We start from the raw sequence: 26,517 nt of genomic DNA on the forward strand, positions 1-26,517 counted from the left end.
AGTGAAAATATGTAACAAAAAAAGTATACAAATAGTAAAGAAAACACAAATGCTTTGTACTTCTCAAAACAACTTTATTATACCAAATATTAGTTGTAACACTAAGTAAAAAAAACATATAATACAACAAATTTAATGGAAATGAATTGTTATTTGAAAAGTATATTTTGGAACAAACTGTAACAAATGGATTATAAACCAATAGCTGTTGGCTATTTCCTAATATACATATTTACATTTCACTTTGTGAATCATAATTTATCTAGAAGCAAATATTCAACTTTAATGGGGTTGTAAACATTGAAATCACAGTTGGCAATATATAGTTCTACAGCTGTGGTAGAAGTACAAGTCCCTACCAGGGGCATAGAAAAGATTCTTTACTGTAAGGGCACCAGGTGAGGTGGTGATGACCAACTCATAAATCATAAAATGAAAATTTACTGAATGACTTTCTTACAAAATAATCTGTCAGTATAATTAGTAGAAGACATTGGGCTAGATTCTCTAAACTTCAAAAGTGATAAACTGTAGAGTGATAAACATCAATCCAATCAGCTCCTACCTGCCATGTCACAGACTGTGTTTGAAAAACTTTAGACAGGAGCTGATTGGTTGGCTGTTTATAACTCTCCATTTTATCACTTTTGAAGCTTAGAGAATCTGGCCCATTTTTGGCTGACTGTCCGGGGAATTAGTATAACTGTAGCCTGTGGTTTCTGATGGTCCACGATGTGCTTTAATTAGCTACTATAGAAAAAGTAGTACTGCCAGTGCTTAGCTGTGGTTTACTCAGTATTAATGTTTACTCACCATCTTAAAATATAATGATAAATATAATAACATAATAAAATTGCAAGCAGCACAGAATATTTTTTTAGTGCAGTGAACCTATAATATACATTAAGGTAAAAATATGTGCCATCAATATAAGCCTCTATATGTCATAAATAAAGAAAACGTATTCTTTGTTGTGAATCAGATTGGACTGTAAAGCCCTGTAATGATGGGGGGGGAGCCCCATGCTGAACAATGGGGCACAGATTGCTCAGCACACGTGCGATGCACCAGCCATATGTACTGAGCGATCTGTGCGGACCAGTTGTGAGAACTGCATGCAGTCAGGCGATGGGAGTCACAGCTCGCAGGTCAGTATTCAACGGACCCCCCTCCCCTGCACAAGTTTTTTCCACCTCCCTGGGTTTTTACAGCAAGGTGGAAATGGCGTATGCGGCCGCAGGAACAGTGAGGCTCATGGCTAAATGCATTAGTCGGGAACCTCGCCGTTTGGGGGCATCCTCACCGTCCTCTGACAGCAAGGATTCCCCCGGAATGTTGAATAGGTTGAGCGGCCGGCGAAGGGGTTAAACGCATCGAATATGGCCCATGGTGTGCAATTATATGCTCAACACACCAGCAATTCCATAAGCCCAAAAAAACATACTATAAAATATTAAATCTCAGGGTACAGCTCAATTAATTGGAGGCAATAAAAACTCCAACAGCGACCACAAACATACTATGAGAGGGGCAATAAAGTTGACATTACTCTATAACAAAAGTTAGAGACCGATCGAGCACAAAATATTAAAGTGCTTTGTATAACACAGAGGAAACTAATATTTGACTTATCTGTATGATATGTGCCCAACTGTAACCACCTAGCCAACTTAATGTCAAAGGCTTTCTAAAAGAAATTCACTTTCTTGCTTGTCCCACTATTGCTGAATCAAGAGATTATAATACAAGTAATCAAATCCCTCAAGAATTCAGGTCATAACCCGTCTGGTGCACCCAGATTACGTATTATTTATCCTGGGCTCCAAGCTGCAGACAATGGTCAGAAGGCAGTGGTCATAATCTATGCTGCAGCACAGTGGCTATCCCAGCACTGCTGGTGGCCTCAGATTCAGATGCTGAGGTGTTGGTCCTGTAAATGTCAAACGCTATAAGCACTGGGGGGGGGGGGGGGGGGGGGAGATTCTCTAAAACTCTCCGACCCCCTTCGCAATTATAATTATCTCATATGTTCTAACATATGCGATAATTATAGCAAAGGACAGCTCTTGCGTTAAGAGCTGTCCTTTGCGGTGAGAGTCGCCGGGTCCCAGCAGGTCCCGGCGGCTCCCCCCTCCCTCCCACACCTGACGCTGCTGCGCCGGGCTCTCCTCCTCCCTGCACCCGGTAGAGGATCAGTGCAGGGAGGAGGTCACAGGTCCGGGCAGCACAGCTCTGTGCTGCCTGGACACAGGGGAGATGGCGATGCGGAGCTGCGGGGTTCGTGCGGGGTGGCGTTGGGATGCGGTAGAAGCCCATAGGCCTCTATGGGGCATCGCCAGATTTTTCTGGCGATGCCCCCCCGCCGCGGTAACCTGGTGGGGGATGCTTAGTGCATCCCAAAATGCGGTAAAAACCCAGATAACGGGGTTTTTACCGCATTTTTAGCTTAGAGAATCTCCCCCTGGGTATTGGATGTACATGTTGAGTAGCATCCTAGTATCATTAACCCAGAGGTGTTGAATGGCTTGTTATCCTGCTCACCATCAGAAATGGTGCTAGATAGATAGGTCCTACTTGATCCATCTCCTCTTTATGTCCTTAGGACCAATGTCACATGGTCAGTTGGGGTAACATATTAAGATGCCCCAAATTTGCTTTCACAGGCATAATGCAATGGGTGTCTACATCCAACTCCTCCTGACTTTCTTCTATCTTCCTGTGCTATACTAAAAAAACCTCCCTTCCCAATTCCCACATGTTCCTGAGGGTGAGCGTCTAGTACAGAGTATTCCCTAAGTACAGTGACTTTTTAGTGAGGTATTACATTCTTGTTATCGTAAAACAGGTAGCTATTAATATGAGGTGCAAGCTGTAAAAGATGCTTTTATTGATGTGTCTCCTGCTCAGCCCCTCTTCTATATCCCAACCTCACAGAAATTCTTTATTGCCTGTCAGTAAATTTACTGAGAGTTGGCAACCAAGTCCTGCACCCACATTGCTCCCATTCATTCTTCCAACAGCTCATTTCAAATAAGGCTTTGTTCAAGACTAGTCTTTACCACAATGAAACTGAGATCATGAACATTCTGCGTAATGCTCATATAAATTCACCAAGGTCCAGATGTAGCTTTAAAAATGATAAAATGGAAAGTGATAAATTGACAGCCAATCAGCTCCTACCTGCCAAGTCACAGGCTGTTTTTGAAAAATGACAGGTAGGAGCTGATTGGTTGGTGGTTTATTAGTCTCCATTTTATCACTTTTCCAGGCTTAGTACATCTGGCCCCAAGTACGCTGAACTGATTATGATATTATATAATACACTGAGTTGAATTAGACCCTATGATAATATTACTTGTTTGCTGGATTTTACCTGTTCAGTTTACAAGTGCTAATATGTGACACATTTATTGTCATTCCACCAGGTCTCTACACTTTGATCCATATAACCCTTATTTTCTTATACCCTGTATATCCATTTCCAGGCAGCTCTCTTTCCTGATTGCATCACTTGCATTCTACAGACTAGCGAGTGATGTATCTGTAGCCCATGCACTATGGTGTGGGCACTGAGCAACTAACAGGCCACTTGGGTGATTTGAAATGTAACATTTGTATATTAAAAGTAAGTAAACACTGCCTCTCCAGTTACTATGGAACTACATGTCCCAGCATGCCCTGCAAGTCAGAGAGACTTGTAGTTCCACAACAACTGGGGAGTAATGTTTTGTCGGTGTCTGCTACAAAGCAGCAACCAGGTATCAGAGATTTAACAGTAATGAATGATCAAGTAATACTCTGATGACAAATCAGAAGTGCCTGATTATACTGTAACAGTGCAACCGCTAGTGTCCTCGTGGTCTCTCTCAATCACATAATGTTCACAAAATAAATGTCTTCATCATTGAACCCACAAAAATATATCAGTGGCTCTGAACGAAATGTTGTTTAACTTGTCCGTCTTGTTGGTGTTTAGGATCTGTCTGAATGTCTCATGTAGTGTATCAATGACAGATCTAGAACTCTTTCAATAAGAGCCTCTTCCACTATGTTTATATCCTAAAAATAAAAAAACAGTATTAGTCAGGCACAATATAAAACAATGGAACCAAGCCTACAATGCTGACACAGCATGTACGTTAATGGGCAGTATTCAATGATTTTTGCTTGCTGTGACAGTGAGCAGTGCTGACTGCTTACTGTCACAGCTCGCAGGGTCAGTATTCAACTGACCCCCTGCGCACGCCGTTTCCCCCTCGCTAGGAATTTGTAGCAAGGGGGAAACCGCGTGTGCGGCCGCTAAAACAGCAAGGCGTGTAGCTAAATGCAGCGGGCTCCCTGCATTAGCCGCGAGCCTCACTGTTTGGTGGAATCCTCGCAGTCCTGTGACAGCGAGGATTCCCCCGGAACATAGAATAGGTTGATAGGCTGGCGCGGGGTTAAACGACGAGGATTGCTTGCTTTCGGCAATCCCTGCCATTTACCCCCCTCGCCGGTCGCATTGAATACAGCCCAATGTCTTAAGTATATATCAAGGTTTTAATAGGATAGGGAAATGTAAAAAAAAAAAAATTTTGAATATTAAAAAATTGTCTGAAAATCTTTTACTGCTAAATAATAGGAAACAGAAAGAATAGAGAAATCATTCTTTCAGCAATGCATGCACACGTGCAGGATATCTCGCCATGTGCGGCTCCCATGGCAAGTTCACCATGTGTGTGCGTCTAATTCATTCCTGCATCTCATAGAAACGCGATTTTGCACCAGTGTGAATTTGGTGTACAAAACAACCCTGAATGCCAGAATTGCCGCAACAATGAGTTGGCTACATCTGTAGCTGAACTTCTAGTTAGGGGTGGCAGAAATGCACATTGTAGAGCACAGGGCAGCCCATCTAGGAGCACTGCTTCAGGATGTTTGCTGTGTGCGTCTTATCTTAAAGTTAAATAGGAAACGGTAAGTTTAAAACATATTTGATACTCACGATGTAGTTTTCGTAGTATATTGAGTGCCTGGCATGAAGATGCTTAAGGAAACTTGAGGAATAGCTGGTGTCCCCTCCCGGCATCAGGTGACAAATTGGACACACCTAAGACAAGAGTGATGGAACAGTCAGTAACATTAGCTGACAAATGGCTGCATACCTGCAGCTAGGAAGAATGTGCTGTCCCTCAGATCTGTTCCACTAGTATTGAATAGATCTGAATCTATGGTACACTGGGTTTTGAGAATGTGTGATTGGTCTCTATGAGGATCACAATGGTAATACACATCTATAATGAGAGCACTGAGAAAATGCAGACAATAAAAATATAGCTTTAGATGCGTGAATTCTCCATCCTGATTGGCTCTTTGCCTAAAACATCCACATCAAAGGACACTGAAATACACGTAGAGATCAATAATTGTTTCTTAAGTAAGCAGCTATGGCTGAATAATGCACGATACCGCGGAGCAATATTAGCTTATTGCCAATAAGAACAAACTATTATGCAGTGTCAGCTGGCAGTTCAGGGCGTTTTCATATATTCATTGTTCAAATATGTTTCAACAATTGGCCCAAAGCCTATATACAGTATATAACAAGACAAGATCAATTACATTTTCAAAATATAATTTGCAGCTAGGGAGTGCTTAGGCATTTAGGGGGTCATTCAGACCCGATCGCTGGGCTGCAAATTTGCGGTATGCAGTGCATATGCACAGGGTCCCCCTGCAAACGAACCCAGCGGTGGCTTGCTATCACTGGCCATTCACAAGGTGATTGATAGCCGGCAGCTGTTTGTGGGCGGCATGCCAGTGGTTTTTGAGAGTGCCCGAAAACCGCATGTGGTGCACGGTAGTTGGGAGGGTGGGCCACTCGTGTCAGCAGCAGCCTCCTTCTCCCCACGGCCCTCGCAGCGCTGGGTAAATAAAGGTGCCCATACAATAGTAAGATTTATCTTCAGATCTGGCTGGTTGGAACAAAAACATGGTTATGGATGAGTGACAGTTTGTCAGTTTTCCAGCATTTCCAAGCAAATGGTCAACTGTCATTTGCTCTCATCCATAACCATGTTTTTGTTCCAACCAGACAGATCTGCAGATGAATCTGCGTGTGTATGGCCACCTTAACTCAGTGGCTGCGAACAGGAGGAAATCCAATCGATGGATGATTCCAACTGGCTTTCCCCTTGTGTGCAGGGCTGCAAACGTATTTGAGGCTGGGGGAGGGGACGGGGAGAGAACTCTGGCTGCATTTACCTGATTACTGGGCTCCGAAGAATTACAGCCCAGCAATCAGGTCTGAATGACCCCCTTAGTTGCTTCATAGCAGTAGACAGTAACTATGGGTTTTTGGAGTTAATAAAAGTCTTGGGCTGAATCACGTAAACACAATTAAGGAGCCAGTGACAATAGATGATTAATATATGGAAATGTTCTATGGTTTCTGATCATAAGACAATGTGTACAGCTAAGTAAGAGTCACTCGCCAGGCAGAACATAGAGTGACTTAGATATGCATAGCCCTGAGGCAATGATCTGCAAAACACTGCTATTCTAAGATCTGCATTATTAATATATGAATACAAAGAGGGCATTAAGACTGAGGGATTGCTGGCTGAGCACTCACAGTCAGACATGTATGACGCACCACTGTACACTGTAGCTAGAGCATGGGGATTACACCGAGCGCCGTGGAGCCACGAATCTCATCAGATCCTTACACGGACTGCAGCTTGCCTGTCTTTCCACATGTGAAATGAAATAAGGCCTAGAGTCTCTACAATCACAACTCCCCTAAAGCAGTACAGTATGTAACGCTACATGGGGGACATGTATCAAACCTCAGGAGATCCAGAAGAGGTTGCCTGAAGCAGCCAATCAGCTTCTATCAGTTATCTAGCAGCAGTTGGTTTCTCCATTTTATTGGGACTAAAGAGTAATTTGTATCAGATTGGAAATGAAAGTAAATAACTAAAAACAGGTTTCGTAAACTTATAAAACTAAAGGCCCATACACACTGGACAATTTTGAACTGAAAGATGCTCAAACTTTGTGTTTTGAACGGCTTTCAGCTCAAAGCCGCCCAGTGTGTACAGCCTGGTGATGAGCGGTTTTGTGGATGGATAGTAAATGGTAGTGCTGCGCTATACAAAGCCGTCTGCCCCCGGCTGACAGCGCCGAGCAGGGGGAAAGCCGCTCAGTGTGTACAGCCTGGTGATGAGTGGTTTTGTGGATGGATAGTAAATGGTAGTGCTGCGCTATACAAAGCCGTCTGCCCCCGGGCTGACAGCGCCGAGCAGGGGGAAAGCCGCTCAGTGTGTATGCTGTCCGTGCAATCTGGGTATAATTGCCCAGTGTGTATGGACCTTTACAGTGTCAGCCTGTGATGTGGTTATATTTTTTGGACTGGATACATCTGTGCCACATAGCAGTGTCAGAACTTCATCCTCCCCGAATGGAGGCAAATCTCCCATAGGCCCTTGGTTTGTAACTAGGCACACAGCTGTCCATTCTGCTGAGGATTTCTACTCTCTATAACAGGCATTCCCAACCACGGTCCTCAGGGCACACCAACAGTGCAGGGTTTAGTGATATCCAGGCTTGAGCTCAGGTGACTAATTAGTACCTGAGTGATTGTGATTAAACCATCTGTGCTGAAGCCTGGCAATCACTAAAACCTGCCCTGTTGGTATGCCTTGAGGACCGTGGTTGGGAATGCCTGCTCTATAATATCAGCTGTGTTGAGGACAAGGGGTGATGAACAAGAGGTGGGTGGGATGACACAACCTGCCTCTCTAATACTGCTTTCACATTGCAGAAACGGGTATTGACCCGGTATTCTCAAATGGGACTTTAAAACGGGTCTGAGCCTTAAGACCTTTCACATTGCAGGTGAAAACCGTTTAATACCATTCACACATTCAACTCGTTTAACCCCCAAGGGACACGTTTCAAGCCATAGAAATAGAGCCATTCACACTGCCTAAAAAACGGCTTTGAAACGTGTAGGACTCTGCTTTTTAAACGTGTTGAAATACCAGTTAACTTTAACCGGTAAATCAACTCTGGCGCTTTCACACTGCAGCCTTAAACGTTTTAAAATGGAAAAAAATCGGCAATATACCGTTTTAAAAGTGCAGTGTGAAAGGGGTATAACATTACAGGCAGTACATGAGAAAACTATAAAGACGCTAGAACACCCTTGCCCCTACCTTCCTGCCTCTTCTACAGCCCCGTTATCTTTCCTGGAGTTACGCTGATGCAAAATAATAACAAATTATGTCATGCAAAGGGCTGCAAAAGACTTGTAATTCATCAGACAAAAAAATATATATATATTGTTGACAGTTCTAGCAATGCCACGTGTGTATATTATTTATATCCAGTATTTATCTAGTGAGACTCCTTACCACCAGTCTGTTCTCTGCACTGTGGTAAATGAAGCAATGCTGTACAAAATCATCTTCCTCTAGTTCCATGGGACAAAATGGACAGGCATATAATTCCTCTCTGAAAGCACAGAACAAAAATAATCTCAATGATGTTTGAATATGATCTTCAATGCTATTTTAGACAAATACAATATAAAAGCCTGCTTTGTTAGCTGTGTAAGGAGTCATGCAGAAAACCCAGGATTTTAAGCTATGACAGTGCTTTGAAAACTCTCAAAGCACTGTCCAAAATATTTAATTGCATTTCCAATTTAAGTCATATCCTAGGACATCTTAAAATCTAGTTTCCCTCTAGCAGGTACAAAAACACTGAGGTTTTGATCCTGCAGAAGAACTAAAGGACGTTAAGAGGTAAGTATTTTTACTGAGATGCGGGCAAAATTTGATGTAAAACAAACTACCGAACTTGATCCCTCTTATAGGTAAGTATAGGGTGGGTTGGTGGTGCTCCCCTGAGTCAGTAACAACATATGACAAACAGTAGAAAAAGAAGACTCTTTTTGGGGGCACTGCTTTAATAGTTGGAACAGTATTTAGGATAGTCACACTAGTGGAGAGTTCTCTCCTGGGGTGCTTAGTTCACACACAATATGAGTGAAATGGCATATTAAGTATATAGTAGAGATGTCAGTCAACAAGCATTTGGTTCTCCAGTATTGCAGTGAAAAGTGATGTTTGTACATATAAAACTAAACTTGTATTAGATTAATCACTTAAAAGAAATTGAGAATTTAAACGTGTTAAAAAACACCGTATAGGATTCTGTTCTAGCTCAGTGAGGGTGTGTGATTGTGTTCCCTTAGGTTCATAGACATTCAGAGTGTTGGCCTGGGCAGTGATGTATCCATAATGTATAGTCTGTGAGGAACTTAAACACAATTGTAACAGAGTATAACACAAAAAGCATGCATCAGGATAAGCCCGGATGAGGCCACACAGTTTAGAACACACGGAAATGCAATCCAAAAGGGGAGTTGTACAGTGAGTATTCCTGTCAAGTATAATCGTATAGATAACAGGTCATGTATTAACCAATTTTTCAATGCATATATACATTTACTGGCTAGTTTACATACAATTATTGGCAGTGTAAGCCTTGGCGCTGCTGCACTGGATGTCTGGTAGGGAGTGAAGAAAACATGTTTCAGCCCTGTTGGGGCTTGATCACTTAAATCCATGGATCTAGTGAGCAACTGAAGTGATCAAACCCCAGCAGGGGTGAAACATGTTTTCTTCACTCCCTACCAGACACCCGGCCGCTTGGTGCAAGTGGCCATGACTTATTGCTTATTCGCCGGCTGCTCGCACACAGCACTGCGGGTGGAGGGCATGGGGTGGCAGGCCATCACTGTGCCCATGGGAACGCCCAGTGATTTATGGGTGTTTCCAGGAAAACGCTGGGCGTTACCACGGTGATTTGCCGATGACACGGGTACGGCGGGTGGGAAACTGATGTCAGCTGCCCGCCCTCTTCCCGTACAGGGAGTCCGCATATCTAAGACACCAGGGAGTATCTTAGATCTGCATGCATTGTAGAAATCATTCGATGGTCTCCGACCATCGAATGATTTCCTCCCTGAATTCAGGCTTATGCAAAACATCCATTCGCATGCGTGCGGTGACTTTCATGGTTCGTCCGGGCAGTGTTTAAAGGACACGCAAAGCTGCTAATTTTTTGCAGCTTTGCGTGCCAACCAGAATGACCTCCAAAGGGTAGAGTAACTGGTAAGCAAAGGATGTGTTGGCATGTTATATTTCAGTGAAATTCTCTTTCTAAGGGTGTGGGGTTTTTTCATGTGTTTGTTTGTTTTTATACAGGAGACTACAGGTGCCGTTTTAATTCAGACAATACGATTTTGTGATGCATACTACATACAATACTGTGGATATATCACACATACACAAAATACATACCTGCATGTCATTTTCCCCAACTCCTCCAGAGGGCCGTATTTTGTAATGTATTGCTGGCACATATTCAAGTGTGATCGCATTTCACTTAGGCATACCTAGAAAGAAATCCCAACAACATACAAATAACATCAAAAACTAAGTATTACCACAGTATTACAGACCTAGCTCACAACCAAGGAACATAAACTGACGTGTCCCCATAAATCTGATAATCTCTCCAACCTGTAATATTATTTAACCACTGTCCACTTTTTGTTCCTGTATTATTCTTATTAATCTTATTAAAAACAATTTACTGACATTGCCATGTTTTCCCGAGTCACAGTTAATAAGTCTGATCACATAAACAAAATGAAACAATAAATATAGTGATAGATTGTATTCAAGTGTATAGAGCGCCTCATTTAGAAGATACATATTTTATAAATTGATTGCACAGCTTAAGGAGAAAATATACTATCTGTTTCCCTATATATTGATTCTGATTTATTGCTACCTGAAGAAATACCTATAATACATCATATGGGAGGAGCAGCATCTTTACACATGAAAGTAACATGGAAGACCCAGTCCAGGTATCAGAGCAGCAGCAGCAACAAAACTGATGTGATCAAGGTAAGGCTGATTAGCAGCACCTGTGGCTTCCTAATAAAAGTGTTTCCAGAGCAGGGGGTCATTGCTCTTGATGGTGGTATAGCTAACCTATAGCTAAGTGATAGGCCAGGGTGTGGGCTATGGTAGGGACCACTGGAGCATTCTGAAGAGTTCAAGTATGCTGTCATTACCTGTATGCTGTAATCATACTTGCCTATACTGTGTACCTGGTATGCTGTGACATAAAGACCAAGACTTCATCATGATCCAGTGTATGTGATTCCTTGTCACAATATATATTTCATTATAAGTTTTTAGCAATGAAAGTACGCTTCTTACCCTTTAAAACAAGTGTTCCCTATTGCCAGTAGTGACCTATGCACTGCAGAGGAAAGAGACAGATGGCCCTATGTAGAATACACAAAGCATGCTTCAAAATACAGTAACTGTGGACAGCCACCTGTATTGAGAGTTGGACACACCTATGCAACTGCACCAATCAATTGTGAGAGGGACAGTCATTGCTGGTTCTATGAGACACTGGGGCAGATGTATTAAACCTGGCAAAGAGATAAGCTGGAGATAAAGTTGAAGGCGATAATGCACCAGCCAATCAACTGCCAACTGTCATATTTCAATCACAGCTGATTGGCTGGCGCGTTCTCTCCTTCGCCAGGTTTATTACATCTGCCCCACTGAATCTAGAAAACATCATATAAAGTTCAGTGTTATCACTTCTCACTTTTGTTATACAAACTGACCTTTTTCTCACACTCTTCACAATTCTGAAATACAGTTTTCATTTTCTTTACAATGTCCACAGCAAGCGTTCCTTCAGATGACAGGTGGGTCCGGCAATAAGGACATGCATACGCATTATTCCTCAGACTAGCTTTTATACAAGTGTGACAAAATCTACAAGACAAAAGAAGAAACAGAAATAATATTGATTATTACTGTACACAATATAAAACAACAATTTTGTTCAAAAGATACACAATTTATTGCTTGTCAAACCACAAAGAAAAAGCTAGCTAGTGCAATAAAGATCTGTGACCAATTAGTGCTACCCATGTGTGTTCACATACAATGACACCTTTTATGTGATAAACTATTGAAAAATATGTAACTTATGCAATATGATATGGATTGGAAACTGGGTATCACATTGGGGCGAATGACAAAAAGCCATCATAGTGTAGTATTTAAATATAAAAACATTTCCTCAATGGGCCTAACACTGGTTCACTTGCAAAAGCAAATTCTCTCTCTCTAATGGACAAAACCATGTGCACCGGGGCCTGATTCTGGTTCATTTGCAAAAGCAAATTCTCTCTATCTAATGGACAAAACCATGTGCATGGGGGCCTGATTCTGGTTCACTTGCAAAAGCAAATTCTCTCTCTCTAATGGACAAAACCGTGTGCACTGCAGGGAGGCAGATATAACAGAGAGTTACATTTGGGTGTTATCTTGTTCTGTGCAGGGTAAATACTGTCTGCTTTATTTTTACAATGCAATATAGATATCAGTTTGAAGTACAAACCCCACCCAAATCTAATGGGCCGTACACACATGCCGATGTGTGTAGGGCGACCTAGCTGTGCTATGTCGGGCCGTTCTGCTCAGCACACAGAGCTGACAGCCCACACACAGAGCGAGCTGTCAGCTCTGTGTGCTAAGCGAGCAGACAGCGCTAGTGTTCTCCGGTGGGAGAACCCTGTCGATGCTGATATTGATGAACACTGTTCATCAATCTCGGCCAGCGACAAAGACGCGCGGGGACGCGCATTGCTGTCGATATAGCCCCCACACACACACCGATGTGAGGGCATTTTCTAAGCGACTTTGCCAAACTAAGCAAAATCGCTTAGAAAATGCCTTAATATCGGCATGTGTGTAGGCCGTATAACTCTCTCTGCACATGTTCCATTTGCCCCACCTGCAGTGCACATGGTTTGGTCCATTAGAGAGAATTTGCTTTTGCAAGTGAGTCAGAATCAGGCCCAGTATACCAGTACTAATGATACTGGCATAGTGTAAACAGTAAGAGTTTTTTTTAATGAATTTGCAGCAATAGGACTAATCTTCTGGTATACGGTCGTTATGTCAACACACAAAAGGTTGACATGCATTTGGTCCACCACTGAAGGTCAACATGGCTAAGGTTGACATCTGGAATAGGTCGACATGCTTAAGATCGACATGGTTGGAAGGTCGACACAAGCATTAGGTCGACAGTGTCTAGATCAAAAGGTCAACATTGTTTTTTCAAAAAAATTTTTAACCTTCACGCGTTCCTTCTTTATTCGCTGAAGCAAGCGAGGCAGTAGTGGAAAAGCAGGAAACAGGTATACAAACTGGAACTCCTATGGAGCCACCAGTGCATCCACTGCCCCCACCTGGAGAGATACAGTGGAAGCTTACGATTTTTTCTTGAGGCCATCAGGTCTGCTTGAGGAATGCCCCATTTCTGGGTTAACAACTGGAATACCTGGCGGATTAAAGACCACCCGCCAGGGACCACAACTTGACGGCTGAGATAGTTGGCCTCCCAGTTGTCTACACCTGGGATGAATATTGCTGATACATACTGTGCATGATTCTCTGCCCACCTGAGAATCTGTGACACTTCTCTCATGGCTGCTCAGCTCCTCGTGCCTCCATGATTTTTGATCTATGCCATTGCCGTGGCATTGTCTGATTGTACTTAAATTGCTCTGCCCTGCAGGAGATACTGTGCCTGATGTAGGGTTAAGAAATATGCTCTCAACTCCAATAAGTTTATTGGGAGTTTTGACTCCTGTAGAGTCCACAGACCTTGAAAGTGTGCTCTGCATGTCACCACTCCCCAGCCGCGTAGGCTAGCATCCGAGTCCACTCCCAGACCCCAAACTGTCGGCCCTGGGACAGGCTGCATTGTAACCACCAAAGAAGGGACTGACAAAACAGTACAAGCTATCGGAGGCACTAATCTGAGACTGGCTTGGGAGTGGCATAGAAGGGGGAGGATCTATCACAATGACTAAAATTCTTAAAGTGTCAGCTCCCGTGACTATCCATTCTATACCCACTGTAACTGCATTCCAGTATCCCCTACTAGACGAAGGAGAAATCCCTGTTTACTGCAGTCCGTGGGCTGCCTTTGAGGTTGATTGAATAGTCCCTGCTAACCAATTAGTATGGGACTATTTGAATTCTCCCCACAATACACATAAAGTACAATCTCTTTCAGACCTCACCACTCCAATGCATGTTTGTAATATTTTGTATTCTGCAGTTCAGTAATACATAGCTAAACAATGTTTCAATCTCCTAGTACAGCAATTGTTACCAAATCTTCTGCTTGTCCCTGAATTCAGTGTATCATAAATAGAGCTTAGCTGATGTAAGTAGAAAACAAAATAAATATATATTCTGACTTATACTGCTTTCACATTGCAGAAATGGGTAATGACACGGTATTCTTAAATGGGTCTGAGCCTTGAGACCTTTCACATTGCAGGTGAAAACCGTTTTAAAAATCATTTAATACCATTCAAACATTCAACCCGTTTAACCCCCAAGGGACACGTTTCAAGCCATTGAAATAGAGCTGTTCAAACTGCCAAAAAAACGGCTTTAAAACGTGTAGGACTCTGCTTTTTAACCGTGTTGAAATACCGGTTAACTTTAACCGGTAAATCAACTCTGGCACTTTCACATTGCAGCCTTAAACGTTTTAAAATGGAAAAAAAAACGGCAATATACCGTTTTAAAAGTGCGATGTGAAAGGGGTATAATGGTGTGTACAGATGGTAAGATATGGCTTCCGATGTTGCCGATATAGTGAACATCGGAAGCCATATCGCATGCTTTTTTAGAGCTTGCGAGCCCGATGCGCTACCGATGCGTGCTCCCGTGTGAGTGCATATCGGCAGTGAAATAAAGAGGGCAGGCAACACTATATAGTGCAGATCTGCACTATATAGCCTAAATTGTGCCCCTCTGGCATGCTGTGAGATGCGAGTCCCGATACGATCTGATCGCATCGGGACTTGCATAGCACGGTATATCGCCCCCATGTGTACACACCATTAAAAAGAGAGAGTTGGAAAGATCAGATTTCATCTGTCCAGTAAGTGTGTGTTGTGAACTGTGATATGGCACAATTGGATGTTATTTTATTCCTCTCCCCAATGTGCTCTTACTCGTGATTACTTACATCACCTAGTTTATTACTCTGTTGCACCATGTCCATCAGAGACTGGCATTCGGGGGCTCTGCCATGGACTAATCGTATTAAACAAACTACTGGATGCGATAATACTGCACACTCTAGCAAGACAGATGCTAGGCTTGTTGCAGTTTACCCAAAAAATGTTGTTACCATGTCGTTTTTACAGTGCTGTTACCATTCTTTTAATACTGCTGCTTCATGCCTGTCTATTTTCTTCTTCTTCCCCTACCACCCGGATGTTAATGCACACACCTGCCAGATGTAACCTATGCAGTGCTCCCCATATGGCTTCCTCAGATGTTTCTTACTTTCGCGGGATGCATAACACATGGTTCTATCCATATTTACTGCATATCATATTGCACATGTTTTAGTCACCTGTATATGTCTGTTTCTTGCATGGTTTATCTCACATATTGTAACCTTTGTAGTGTACCCAAGATGGCTGTCTTGCCTGTAACCCCAATGGTAGATGCTAAATTGTAGTGGGCTGAAAGACCTTTCACGCCCAGGGGGAGGAGCAAGGATGGGGGGCTTGCTCCTTCACTATCCACGCCACCACTGGTTGCCTTTAGGAAACAGGTGGCGAGCGAAGCGGAGCGAGCCACCGTGCCTGAACCGTGGCGAGTGAAGCAAGCCCGTGAGGGTCCGTTTGGGACCCTTCTTCAGACCTTGCTCCTCCTCTCTCCACCCCCTCTCCTCCCCTGCGACGCCAGGAGGTCCTTTAGCCCACTTCAATTTAGACCTAACCTTACACCAATGGGTGGAATGGAGAAAAATTGGATCTGATGGTTACATAGGGTTCTTTCCGCTTCTGGGTTTCGTACACTGCAACTTCCTTCGCCATTTTTCTCCTCTCTTCTAGGCATTGTCTATTCAACCCAGGACCGTCTGAAACTTTAATAAAGTTAAGTCTAACAAGTCTATTCTTTCGTCTGGACCGTAGTGTGTGATGCCATAACTCGAAAGATGTCTGATGTGCACAGGAGAAAATATTGCACCTTCAGCCTCTTTTATGGTATGCTCCTGCGATGGTCTATCACAGGCATGTCCAACGTTGGCCCTCCAGATGTTGTGAAACTACACATCCCAGCATGCTTTGCCACAGTTTTGCTATTAGAGAATGCTAAAACTATTGTAAAGCATGCTGGGATGTGTAGTTTCAAAACATCTGGAGGGCCAACGTTGGACATGCCTGGTCTATCATATCATAGAGCCTTTCCTTCTACTGCACTCTTGAAGAGGTAAACCGCTTTAGTTCTTGCTATTTTAAAGTCAGATCTTTTTCAATGTCAAATGAAATGATTGGATCATCATTTGGCCAGCAGATAATCACATACACAGAAAACAGCCACCATCTACCTGGCTGTATGAGCATATTACGGATTTTACCAGTATTGCTGGTTTTTTTTAAAGCCATTTGTATTGTGCATTTTATGATCTGATCCAGTTAGTATTACAGGTTGAGTATCCCTTATCCATATATCCATTATCCAAATTATTCCGAAAACCATAGTCTCCAAAATGTACTTTCATTTTTTGGTACTTGTTTCCTAGCACGGCCACAATCTTATGGATCGTGTACCTTTAAGTTAAGGTACACGATCCACACGATGGACCCGATTTCCTTTGAAATCAGGTCCATTTTGCCGGCTAGGACACAATATCGGGGGCATCGCGTCGGTCGGGACCATTAACATTGGTCCCGACGCGACCGACGCGATGCCCCCGATTTTTCCATAGGCTTCAATGTTAAAAAATATTTTAACATTGAAATCGTGTCGGGAAAGGTAAAATATCGGGGGCATTGCGTCGGTCGGGACCATTAACATTGGTCCCGACGCGATGCCCCCGATTTTTCCATAGGCTTCAATGTTAAAATATTTTTTAACATTGAAATCGTGAGAAAATGTGAAAAATGTGAAATGGGCCAATATGACCCATTTCACATTATAGATGTCCCCGTCGTCACCCCACGATAGACGCCAACCCGAAGCGTCCCTCGCGGGGCTCGCTGCGCTCGTCACGCTTCGGGCTCGGTGGCTCGCTGCGCTCGCCACACTATTCTATTCTCAACTCCACGCCGACGTGGATAGTAGGGGAATGAAAAGGTCGGAGGACGCGCACCGCCGCCCCTCGCGGGCTCGCTGCGCTCGCCACGCTTCGGGTTGGCGTCTATCGTGGGGTGGGGTTTACGCCGTTAAATTTGGGGGGGTTGGGAATATTTTACATTGAATCCAATGTAAAATCGGGTCCCAGGGACCCGATTTACATTTCATTCAATGAAAAAATCGGGTCGAAAATCGGTCGGTCGCGTCGATCGCATCGCATGCGACCAAATCGCATGCGATGCGATCGACCCGATTTTTCCGACACGACCACCCCGATGTAAATCAGTGTGGCCGTGCTAGGAAACAAGTACCCATTTTTTTTTTTTACTGGCTACATCTGTAACTGGCACTACTGGGGAAATAACATGTAACTGGCACTAAATATGTACAAGGACATGAATGCCTGTATTATGCTTAGAAAGTTCTGTAGTGACATATAAGGTGTTATCAATGCAATTTATCAGCAGTATAACAAAGTATGTGGTCATCTCGGCACAAGCCAGTAACATATCAGGATGCAATTCTGAATTATGAAAACGTCAATATTATTTCATATATTGTGCATGTTGTGGTAATAGGAAATATAATATATACTATGTTTATGTAAACAGGATAAAGATGTCTTCTACATATTGAATATTAAGCTATTAAGCCTTAGTGGTTTAATAGCACTAACAAACATTTGTGAACAGCACACCTACTATTCCCAATGACTGTGCTGGGGGGAGGAGGGCCAGTGACCTCAGAGCATTGCCTTCACAAAGCCTTGCTAAATATTTTCTTGAACATAAGACTGTCATCAAGTGTGTCATTAGCACATATACAACTTGGGCCCTTATTCTGGTTGGTGCGGTAATATCCGCGTGCGTTCGTGCCGCCGATGTTTTGTCTCTGCGCATGTGCGAGCGGGGCGTACGGCCAAATCCCGCATGAAATGTGAACACTCCGAACAGGGGGTGGAGAGGGGCGTGAAGGGCTATTTGGGCTCATTACCATATGCATACGCCCCGCGTTTCATGGGCGTTCCCATGCAAACGCTGGGTGTACGTATGGTAATGCGGCCGTGACGCACGTGTAGGGGGCGGACATATGACATCGCCGGATGTCAGCTGCCCGCCCAGATCCCTGCTTTTGCACAGAAAAATGTCCGTGTGGTCTGAGGTTGAGGGAGCTGGTAGACCACTCGGTCCTGCATTCGATGGTCTGCGACCATCGAATGATGGGGGAGGTTCCCTGAGATGGAGGAGGCGTATTCCGTGAAAAATACACGTGCGGTCCGTTCGGCCAGCTTCTTACCGCGTACGGACGGAGTTGGCCGCACCGATCAGAATAAGGGCCTTGGTGTATGCACTTCCAGAACATTCTGAACGGCCACATTAATGTGCATTTCAGTATATATATCCCTAATATAAAGTTTTGAAGATCTAAGGGGACTACAGAGATAAATTAGCATTGGGATGAAGTGGAAGCTTCGTTTGTCCATGATTCGATTTGTTACTTGTCTCATACAATCAGATCAGGCCTATTGTTTCTGTCAGCGGGATATGCCCACGTGAACACAGGAATGTTTGTGTTCTCTCATTTCCCCTGTAAAACCAAAAGATTATTCTGGATTAAGGCAATATGATTTTGAGCATATGCCAAAAAAGACAGGGAGAGGATATGGAAACACATGTAATGTGCAAACCATCATAAGTTTCCAACCTGTAGTAAGCGAATCACTGGTGCTTGCCAAGCTGGAAGTTCCCTAATTCACTGAGTAGAATGTGTCATTGCCTGGGTCAGGAATCATACTAGAGATACAAGTAGGCTTTCTATAGCATATAGAGTGATATAAGTACATGAGGACATACCAATGTATATACATTACTCGGATTAGTTTTAGTAATTATACTTTAATAAAATGAAATAATTTATTTCATTATATTATTTTATTACAAAAAAATACTTTTACATATTTGACACCAGCGCTCCTATCCCACCAATTGTAATCGTATAATTTATTGGAGCTGCTTCACCCACACAGAGCGTGGTACAAAAATATTCTTTACACAATAGGGGGGTTATTCTGGTTGATTCGCAGCCCCCACCCCCCTAATCCTGGGAACACCCTGTTCGCCGTGTCCGCACACACATGCGCAGAAATGCAAAACATCGCTCACCCGCTCATAGTGACCTAAAGAGCTCATCTGGTCTGAATTAATTTAACCTCCAGTATCTGTATGTTACCGGAGTATGGGAGGAAACCCCTGCAACCACAGGGAATAACATACAAAGGCCAGACAGATAGGTCTCTAGTTGGGAATTTAACCCATGACCCCAGTGTTGTGAGACAGCCATGGTAACCACTGTGCCACAGTGCTGCATTACAGTCCAAAAAGGTTATGCTGGTATAAATCAAGTAATGAAGGATTAATAATATGTATATCAGGAAAGGTCATAATATACAGTAGTCCTATGATAATGAATCTCACTCAGAATGTATACATGTAGAACCTGGTTTATAAATGTGACCATGGGCCTAATTCAGGCCTTATTGCCTGAATAAGGCCCATGAGAGAAATTTCGGTACTACTGTAATAGCACGGCGCCCGGCTACACTACGTTTTCAGTGTAGGCTAAGCTACGCTGTCAGCGTAGCCCAACGGCTGCCTAGCGTAGTTAGCGCAGTGACAGCCCGACGTCTGCCTAGCGTAGTTAGCGTATTGACTTTGCGGCAGACCGGCTCTGTCCCCGGAGTCCATGACTCTGTCCCTGGCGTCCATGGCAAGCCTAGTGAGCGCCTCTCACACAGCGACGGTAACCGCCAGATCCCCTGCGCTGGCGGATGCCGGCGGAGAGGGGATCATGCGGGCGCCGATGGAGAGGCGCTCCATCTGTCTGAGACGCAGGTGCATCTCAGAGGCTCCTGCGTCTCAGTAATTATTGTGGCAGGGTACGGCAACCCTGCATGTGCCCGCTTCAGGGAGACGGGGTTAGGGGGTTCGGTAGCATGTGCGTCCCATGCACAAAGGGGGTTATGCGGGCACAAGTGCGTCTTATGCACAATAAAAGAGGCATTTGCCAGTGCTCCATGTTACATACTGACAAATGCCTCCTTTTCAAACCCCCACTATCCACGCCAGCCCGAAGCATAGAGAGTGCAGTGAGCCCCGTGAGGGGCCGCATAACGCCCCCCCCCCCGACCTGTTCATACCCCCACTATCCACGTCGGCGTGGAGTTGATTTTATAAAGTGTGGCGAGTGCAGGGAGCCCCGTGAGGGACGCGGAATACATGTAAAGTAGTCCGCCTCCCCTCGCGGGGCTCGCCGCGCTTCGGGCTCGGTGGCTCGCTGCGCTCGCCACACTTTATAAAATCAACTTCACGCCTATATGGATAGTGGGGGTATGAACAGGTCGGGGGGACGCGTAATGCGCTCCCTCGCAGGGCTAATTGCGCTCGCCACGCTTCGGACTGGCGTGGATAGTGGAGGTGTTTCACTACGCTACTTCTGACAGGGACGCTAAGCGGCCATGGGAATACTACGCTACTTCTTACTGACTACGCTAACTACGCTGCTGCAGGAACACTACGCTGATTCTGACAGGGACGCTACGCTAACTACGTTACGGGCGCTGTGCTATTACACAAGTACCAAAATTTCCTCTCAAAATGGGCAAAACCATGTGCACTGCAAGTGGGGCAAATGTTAAGCTGCCCATACTCTATGCGACTACATGTATAGAGAGAGTAAAGGCCCCCATATGCTAGAACGATTTTGCACGATTTCAGCCAATTATGACCATTCGGGTCGATATATCATCTGAAAAGTGTCACATTGTTTGTGTTTTCCATCTGATCCGATGCGCAGTCCCGTAAGTGTTGTATAGGAGCCCTTAGGTTGGTCATACTGCGCCTGTGAGTTATCGGAATTGGATGGAATAAGGAGTTCTGTTTTGTGCATGCGATATATCGTATGCAATATATGGCAGGAAGTTTGACTGACATTTCCACTCTTTCTAGCCCCTTATCCAGCCCATCAGATATATCTTATGGTACAATTGTATACCATAAGATATATCTCTGGTGATTTATCTTGGCTTGATCAATCGCATGAGATATATCTTATGCAAAAAATGACAACAAAGTACCAAATCGTCTGGAATCACTCCCGGGAAGTTCAACGGAAATTGCATGCAATTTCAGCATCAGATATATCGTTGTATTGTATGGGGGACTTTATTCTGGGCACACACCTAAAGATTTATCTGCCCAATGTTTTTGGTGAGAACAAAAACCTGGTAATGTATGATGTCCCAGAACAATCAACTATTTGCTTCCACATGCTGAGACGCAGACAATGAGTATAATTCAGCTTTAATAAAATGGGACTAAATGTGGCCGCTAGGGATGCCAATCCCGGGGCATTTTTTCAATCCTGGGAACCAGTCCCACTCCCACACTGGCCTACCCGAACATTTACTTACATTGGCGGGCGGGCAGTCGTGGAGTGGGTTCGGAGGTGCACGGTTCCTCCAGGCGTGTGCACCTCCTCCTCAGCGGTGCACCTCCTCCTGAAGGGACGGGCAGGTGGGCTCAGGTTAAGGGGCGGGCGGGCGAAGGAGAAGAGGTGGGGGCAGACGAAGTTGCGGCAGGCGGGCAGGAGAAGGGGTGGCAGCAGAGTGGCCAGTGTGGCCTGCGCAGCGTGACCACACAGGCCGCATGCCAGGGTCAGGAACAGCCTGCCAATCCCGGGGCATTTTTTCAATCCTGGGAACCAGTCCCACTCCCACACTGGCCTACCCGAACATTTACTTACATTGGCGGGTGGGCAGTCGTGGAGTGGGTTCGGAGGTGCACGGTTCCTCCAGGCGTGTGCACCTCCTCCTCAGCGGTGCACCTCCTCCTGAAGGGACGGGCAGGTGGGCTCAGGTTAAGGGGCGGGCGGGCGAAGGAGAAGAGGTGGGGGCAGACGAAGTTGCGGCAGGCGGGCAGGAGAAGGGGTGGCAGCAGAGTGGCCAGTGTGGCCTGCGCAGCGTGACCACACAGGCCGCATGCCAGGGTCAGGAACAGCCTGCCAATCCCGGGGCATTTTTTCAATCCTGGGAACCAGTCCCACTCCCACACTGGCCTACCCGAACATTTACTTACATTGGCGGGCGGGCAGTCGTGGAGTGGGTTCGGAGGTGCACGGTTCCTCCAGGCGTGTGCACCTCCTCCTCAGCGGTGCACCTCCTCCTGAAGGGACGGGCAGGTGGGCTCAGGTTAAGGGGCGGGCGGGCGAAGGAGAAGAGGTGGGGGCAGACGAAGTTGCGGCAGGCGGGCAGGAGAAGGGGTGGCAGCAGAGTGGCCAGTGTGGCCTGCGCAGCGTGACCACACAGGCCGCATGCCAGGGTCAGGAACAGCCTGCCAATCCCGGGGCATTTTTTCAATCCTGGGAACCAGTCCCACTCCCACACTGGCCTACCCGAACATTTACTTACATTGGCGGGCGGGCAGTCGTGGAGTGGGTTCGGAGGTGCACGGTTCCTCCAGGCGTGTGCACCTCCTCCTCAGCGGTGCACCTCCTCCTGAAGGGACGGGCAGGTGGGCTCAGGTTAAGGGGCGGGCGGGCGAAGGAGAAGAGGTGGGGGCAGACGAAGTTGCGGCAGGGGGGCAGGAGAAGGGGTGGCAGCAGAGTGGCCAGTGTGGCCTGCGCAGCGTGACCACACAGGCCACATGCCAGGGTCAGGAACAGCCAGGCAGCGTCTGAGCGAGTGCTCAGACACTGCCCAGCATTAGACTGCGCGCAGTCTAATCCCGAAATCCCAGACTTCTGGGTTGAAATCCCAGACTTTTTGGGGCCAAATCCTGGGATCCCGCCGATCCTGGGATTGACCACCCTAGCGGCCCCGTTCCGATGGTTGGAGGTCTGCGCATGTGCATATTTGCGTTCACAAATGCGTCCGAACAATCGTTTTTATTTGATTTCTAGGGTTTGGGGGCAAATGGTTGACTGTTATTTGCTCCCATACATTACCAGTTTTGTTCCCAGCAGACAGATTGGACAAATACATCTTTGTGTGTGTGTACCTAGCTTTAGATTTGGGTGAGTTATTTTGTTTCTGTGCAGGGTAAATACTGGCTACTTTATTTTTACACTGCGATTTAGATTTCAGTTTGAATACACCCCACCCAAATCTAATTTATGGAGGATGGATGACCCACTTATGCCATTTTGGACGATTTCACCCGATTACGATGGATAGGGCGGAGAAATCAAGTAAGATCGTCCAAAATCATTTAACTTCGAAGGTCAGACCTACCTGACTACAGGCTCGGACACCCTCCTGACGGCGGTGAACGGGGTCGCATGTAATGCATCACATGCAGAAGGGGGATCGGATGACCATACACTGCTGCAAGAAACTCTCTCTGCATCTGCCCCACCTGCAATGCACATGGTTTTGCCCATTATGAGAACAAATTTGCCTGAATTAGTCTGAATTAGGCCCAATGTTTGAACTGGACAATCTTAACTGTTCTAAAAGTAGCTACATTTTAATGCATGTGGTATATAGGTTCTAAACTAACACATTCATTAGGCCGACATGAATGTCTTCGCTACTTATGTTGATATTGAACTCGTCAATGATGTAATGTCGGCATTGTTGAAATGTAAAAAAAGGATTTTTAGTGTAATTTTGCACCTAAACATTAACGCTAACTGTAAGACTAATGGAAATGAGGACATTAAGACATTGTGGACATTCTGTCAAAGCTGACATTTTCCATGTGTCAACATTAATGATGTCGCCAGTTTAACCATGCTGACAACATGAATTAGGACATTTTGCTTGGTGCTTTAGTGACTGCACAACATTTGAAGCTACATAGTGCTCCTGCCCAAGCTATAAACCACTGGCTGTGCAAATCAGCTGTTTGGTTGATTTTTCATTTTTGTGTTTGATAAATTTCCTAATGGATGACCTAACAAACAGAACTTCAGCTGAAATCATCTGTTCCATTTCTAAACAAACAGTTCACCAGAAAAACAAATCAAAGTTCATCCTGCCACTGGAAAGGAAAGGTCAGCCGCTGAGTCAGGATAAAAAACTATGCAATATAAGAATGAAATCACTCATTAAATGTCTTGTATGATGCACATATTAATAACAATCACTGCAGTGTACGACAGCAAAAAGGTAAATCTCCGAGCATTTAGGAATAATGATTGCCTCGGGCCAAGAGTAAGCAAACTAAAGGGGTGTAACTGTACACACGGGACTCGGCTCGGCCATTTTCACTAAGCCGAGTCCTTATTAAGATGTAGTTAGCTGTCAGAGATAAAGCCCTGTACACACGAGGCGATTTCAGTGCTATTTCTATGCGATCTGATTGGATCGCGTCGCCATTGCCTGACTAGATTTTGATTGTATGTAGTCAAAATCTAGTCCGTTCGCCACTGCTCTCATCAGAGAACACTGGTCTGCACAGATCGCTCAGTACACATCGCTGGTGCATCGCATGTGTGCTTAGGGTTGATAGGTAAAAAGGTTGACATGAGAATGGTTAATCCACATTATTGTTTTGTTTTTTTCACATATTTTTCAAGTTTTTATTTTATGTACCATCCACATGGTCTATGATTGGGAATAGCATTCTTGCCCGAAGCTCGCCGAGCATTGCAAGCCTGTAAGGGTATATGCTTGCAATAATTGTGGTCATGTGATGAAACATAGAAAATGACCAGTGGCGGCTCTTACCTCTGTGGAGGAGGGGGGCTGCCGTGATGCCACCCCACCTCCACTGGTCCCGGCTGCTGGTCCCTTCCCCCACCGCAGTCGCGGGTCCGGAGCATGCACAGTAGCTTCTTCAGTAATGCACATGTGTTGGCCCCCAACTTCTACTGGCTGCTTTGGGAACAGTCCATAGAAGCATATTCACCATCCTGGGTCTGGCACATGCGCAGTATTGTCCTGGGTACTGCGCATTCGCAGAACCGGTTTTAATGGGCTGCATCCCGGAGGGAGGGAACACCTCCCAGTGGGACTGCCCTGGGTGACTGGCAGGTTGGACTTCCAATAGGAAGTCACTGCCAGTCACAGAGAAGCCAGTGCAGTCTCACAGACTGCATCTGGCTTGGCACAGTGGCGGATTTTACCATATGTAAAAACTGCCACGGAAAATGATATATTTTAAAAAACTTGTGTCAAACTATTCTACCTGTCAAAGTAATGTATGTCGACTATATGGGATGGTCCTAATGACCGTTCAGGGCACATTATGCAGCACTTCCATTGGTAGTAAATTAGTATAATTAATGCATGGACAGCTGCCCCGGGCATCTGGTCCCTGCTAAGTACTGTTATTATTACATCAAAGCAATATCCATGATAATGGCAATCTTCATCTCTTTAAGTGCATTCACCAAGATATAAAAAAAAACATGGGCCATTATTCTGGTTAACTTGCAAAGGCAAATTCCTTTTCAAATGGACACTGCAGATGGGGCAGATGTAACATGTGAGATTTAGATGTGGGTGAGTGATTTTGTTTGTGTGCAGGGAAAATACTGACTTCTTTATTTTTACATCGCAATATAGATGTCACTTTGCAGCAAAACCCCACCCAAATCTAACTCTCTCTGCACATGTTACATCTGACCCACATGTTTTGTATATTTTGTCCATTTGAGAAGGAATTTGCCTTTATGAAAGAACCAGAATAAGGGCCATGGAATCACCCTAAAGAGAGGAAAGATCAGTAATTTGTACATGTGTATTTGTTATGTTACAAAACACTCTGATGTTGAATAATGAGGTTACACACTTACTGATAGGCAGATTTGTCCACAAATCAGACACGCAGACTGTGCAGAATCTAATAAACCACTTTAAAGTTAGTGTATGCAGCGCTAATGTCTGTGCATACAGCTTATATAATGGACCACTGTCTCCAATCTCTCTCAAACTGTGATACATAACTTTGTTGTTGCACTAACAGTTCAAATATTCAATTTATTCAAGCTAAAATCATGTGATGTTTGTTTCCGCATGATTTAAGTATAGTTGCCATTTAGTAAGGCCTATTGCAGGGGATAATAGAGATATCTCCTGCGCAGGGCCAGATGAACCCTTTGTTGCATACCGGCGCAAATTTGCTACATACCCATATACATAAGGTATATACAGTAGGTATACCATTACACGGCGTACCAGATTTGCTACAGACCGTTTTTTGTTTTTTTGCCTGTGATGTTTTTCATTATTTTTCCTTGT

General features: G+C 44.7%; 1 protein-coding gene across 1 annotated transcript in view; it reads right to left on the bottom strand.

Annotated features, from left to right (window-relative positions):
* Positions 1 to 127: 127 nt before the first annotated feature.
* The window catches only part of RNF125 (ring finger protein 125), a 30,349-nt gene continuing 3,959 nt past the window's right edge, over positions 128 to 26,517 (bottom strand). The window contains exons 2-6 of the mRNA XM_083187466.1: positions 11,708 to 11,861; positions 10,353 to 10,447; positions 8,397 to 8,496; positions 4,985 to 5,089; positions 128 to 4,059 (exon numbers count right to left, since the gene is read on the bottom strand). Coding sequence (XP_083043592.1) covers positions 3,973 to 4,059; positions 4,985 to 5,089; positions 8,397 to 8,496; positions 10,353 to 10,447; positions 11,708 to 11,861 — 541 coding nt within the window. The 3' untranslated portion in view covers positions 128 to 3,972. The remainder of the gene's footprint in view (positions 4,060 to 4,984; positions 5,090 to 8,396; positions 8,497 to 10,352; positions 10,448 to 11,707; positions 11,862 to 26,517) is intronic.

The sequence above is a fragment of the Crinia signifera genome, chromosome 5, assembly GCF_055691185.1.
Source record: "Crinia signifera chromosome 5, ASM5569118v1, whole genome shotgun sequence".
Lineage (NCBI taxonomy): Eukaryota > Metazoa > Chordata > Amphibia > Anura > Myobatrachidae > Crinia > Crinia signifera.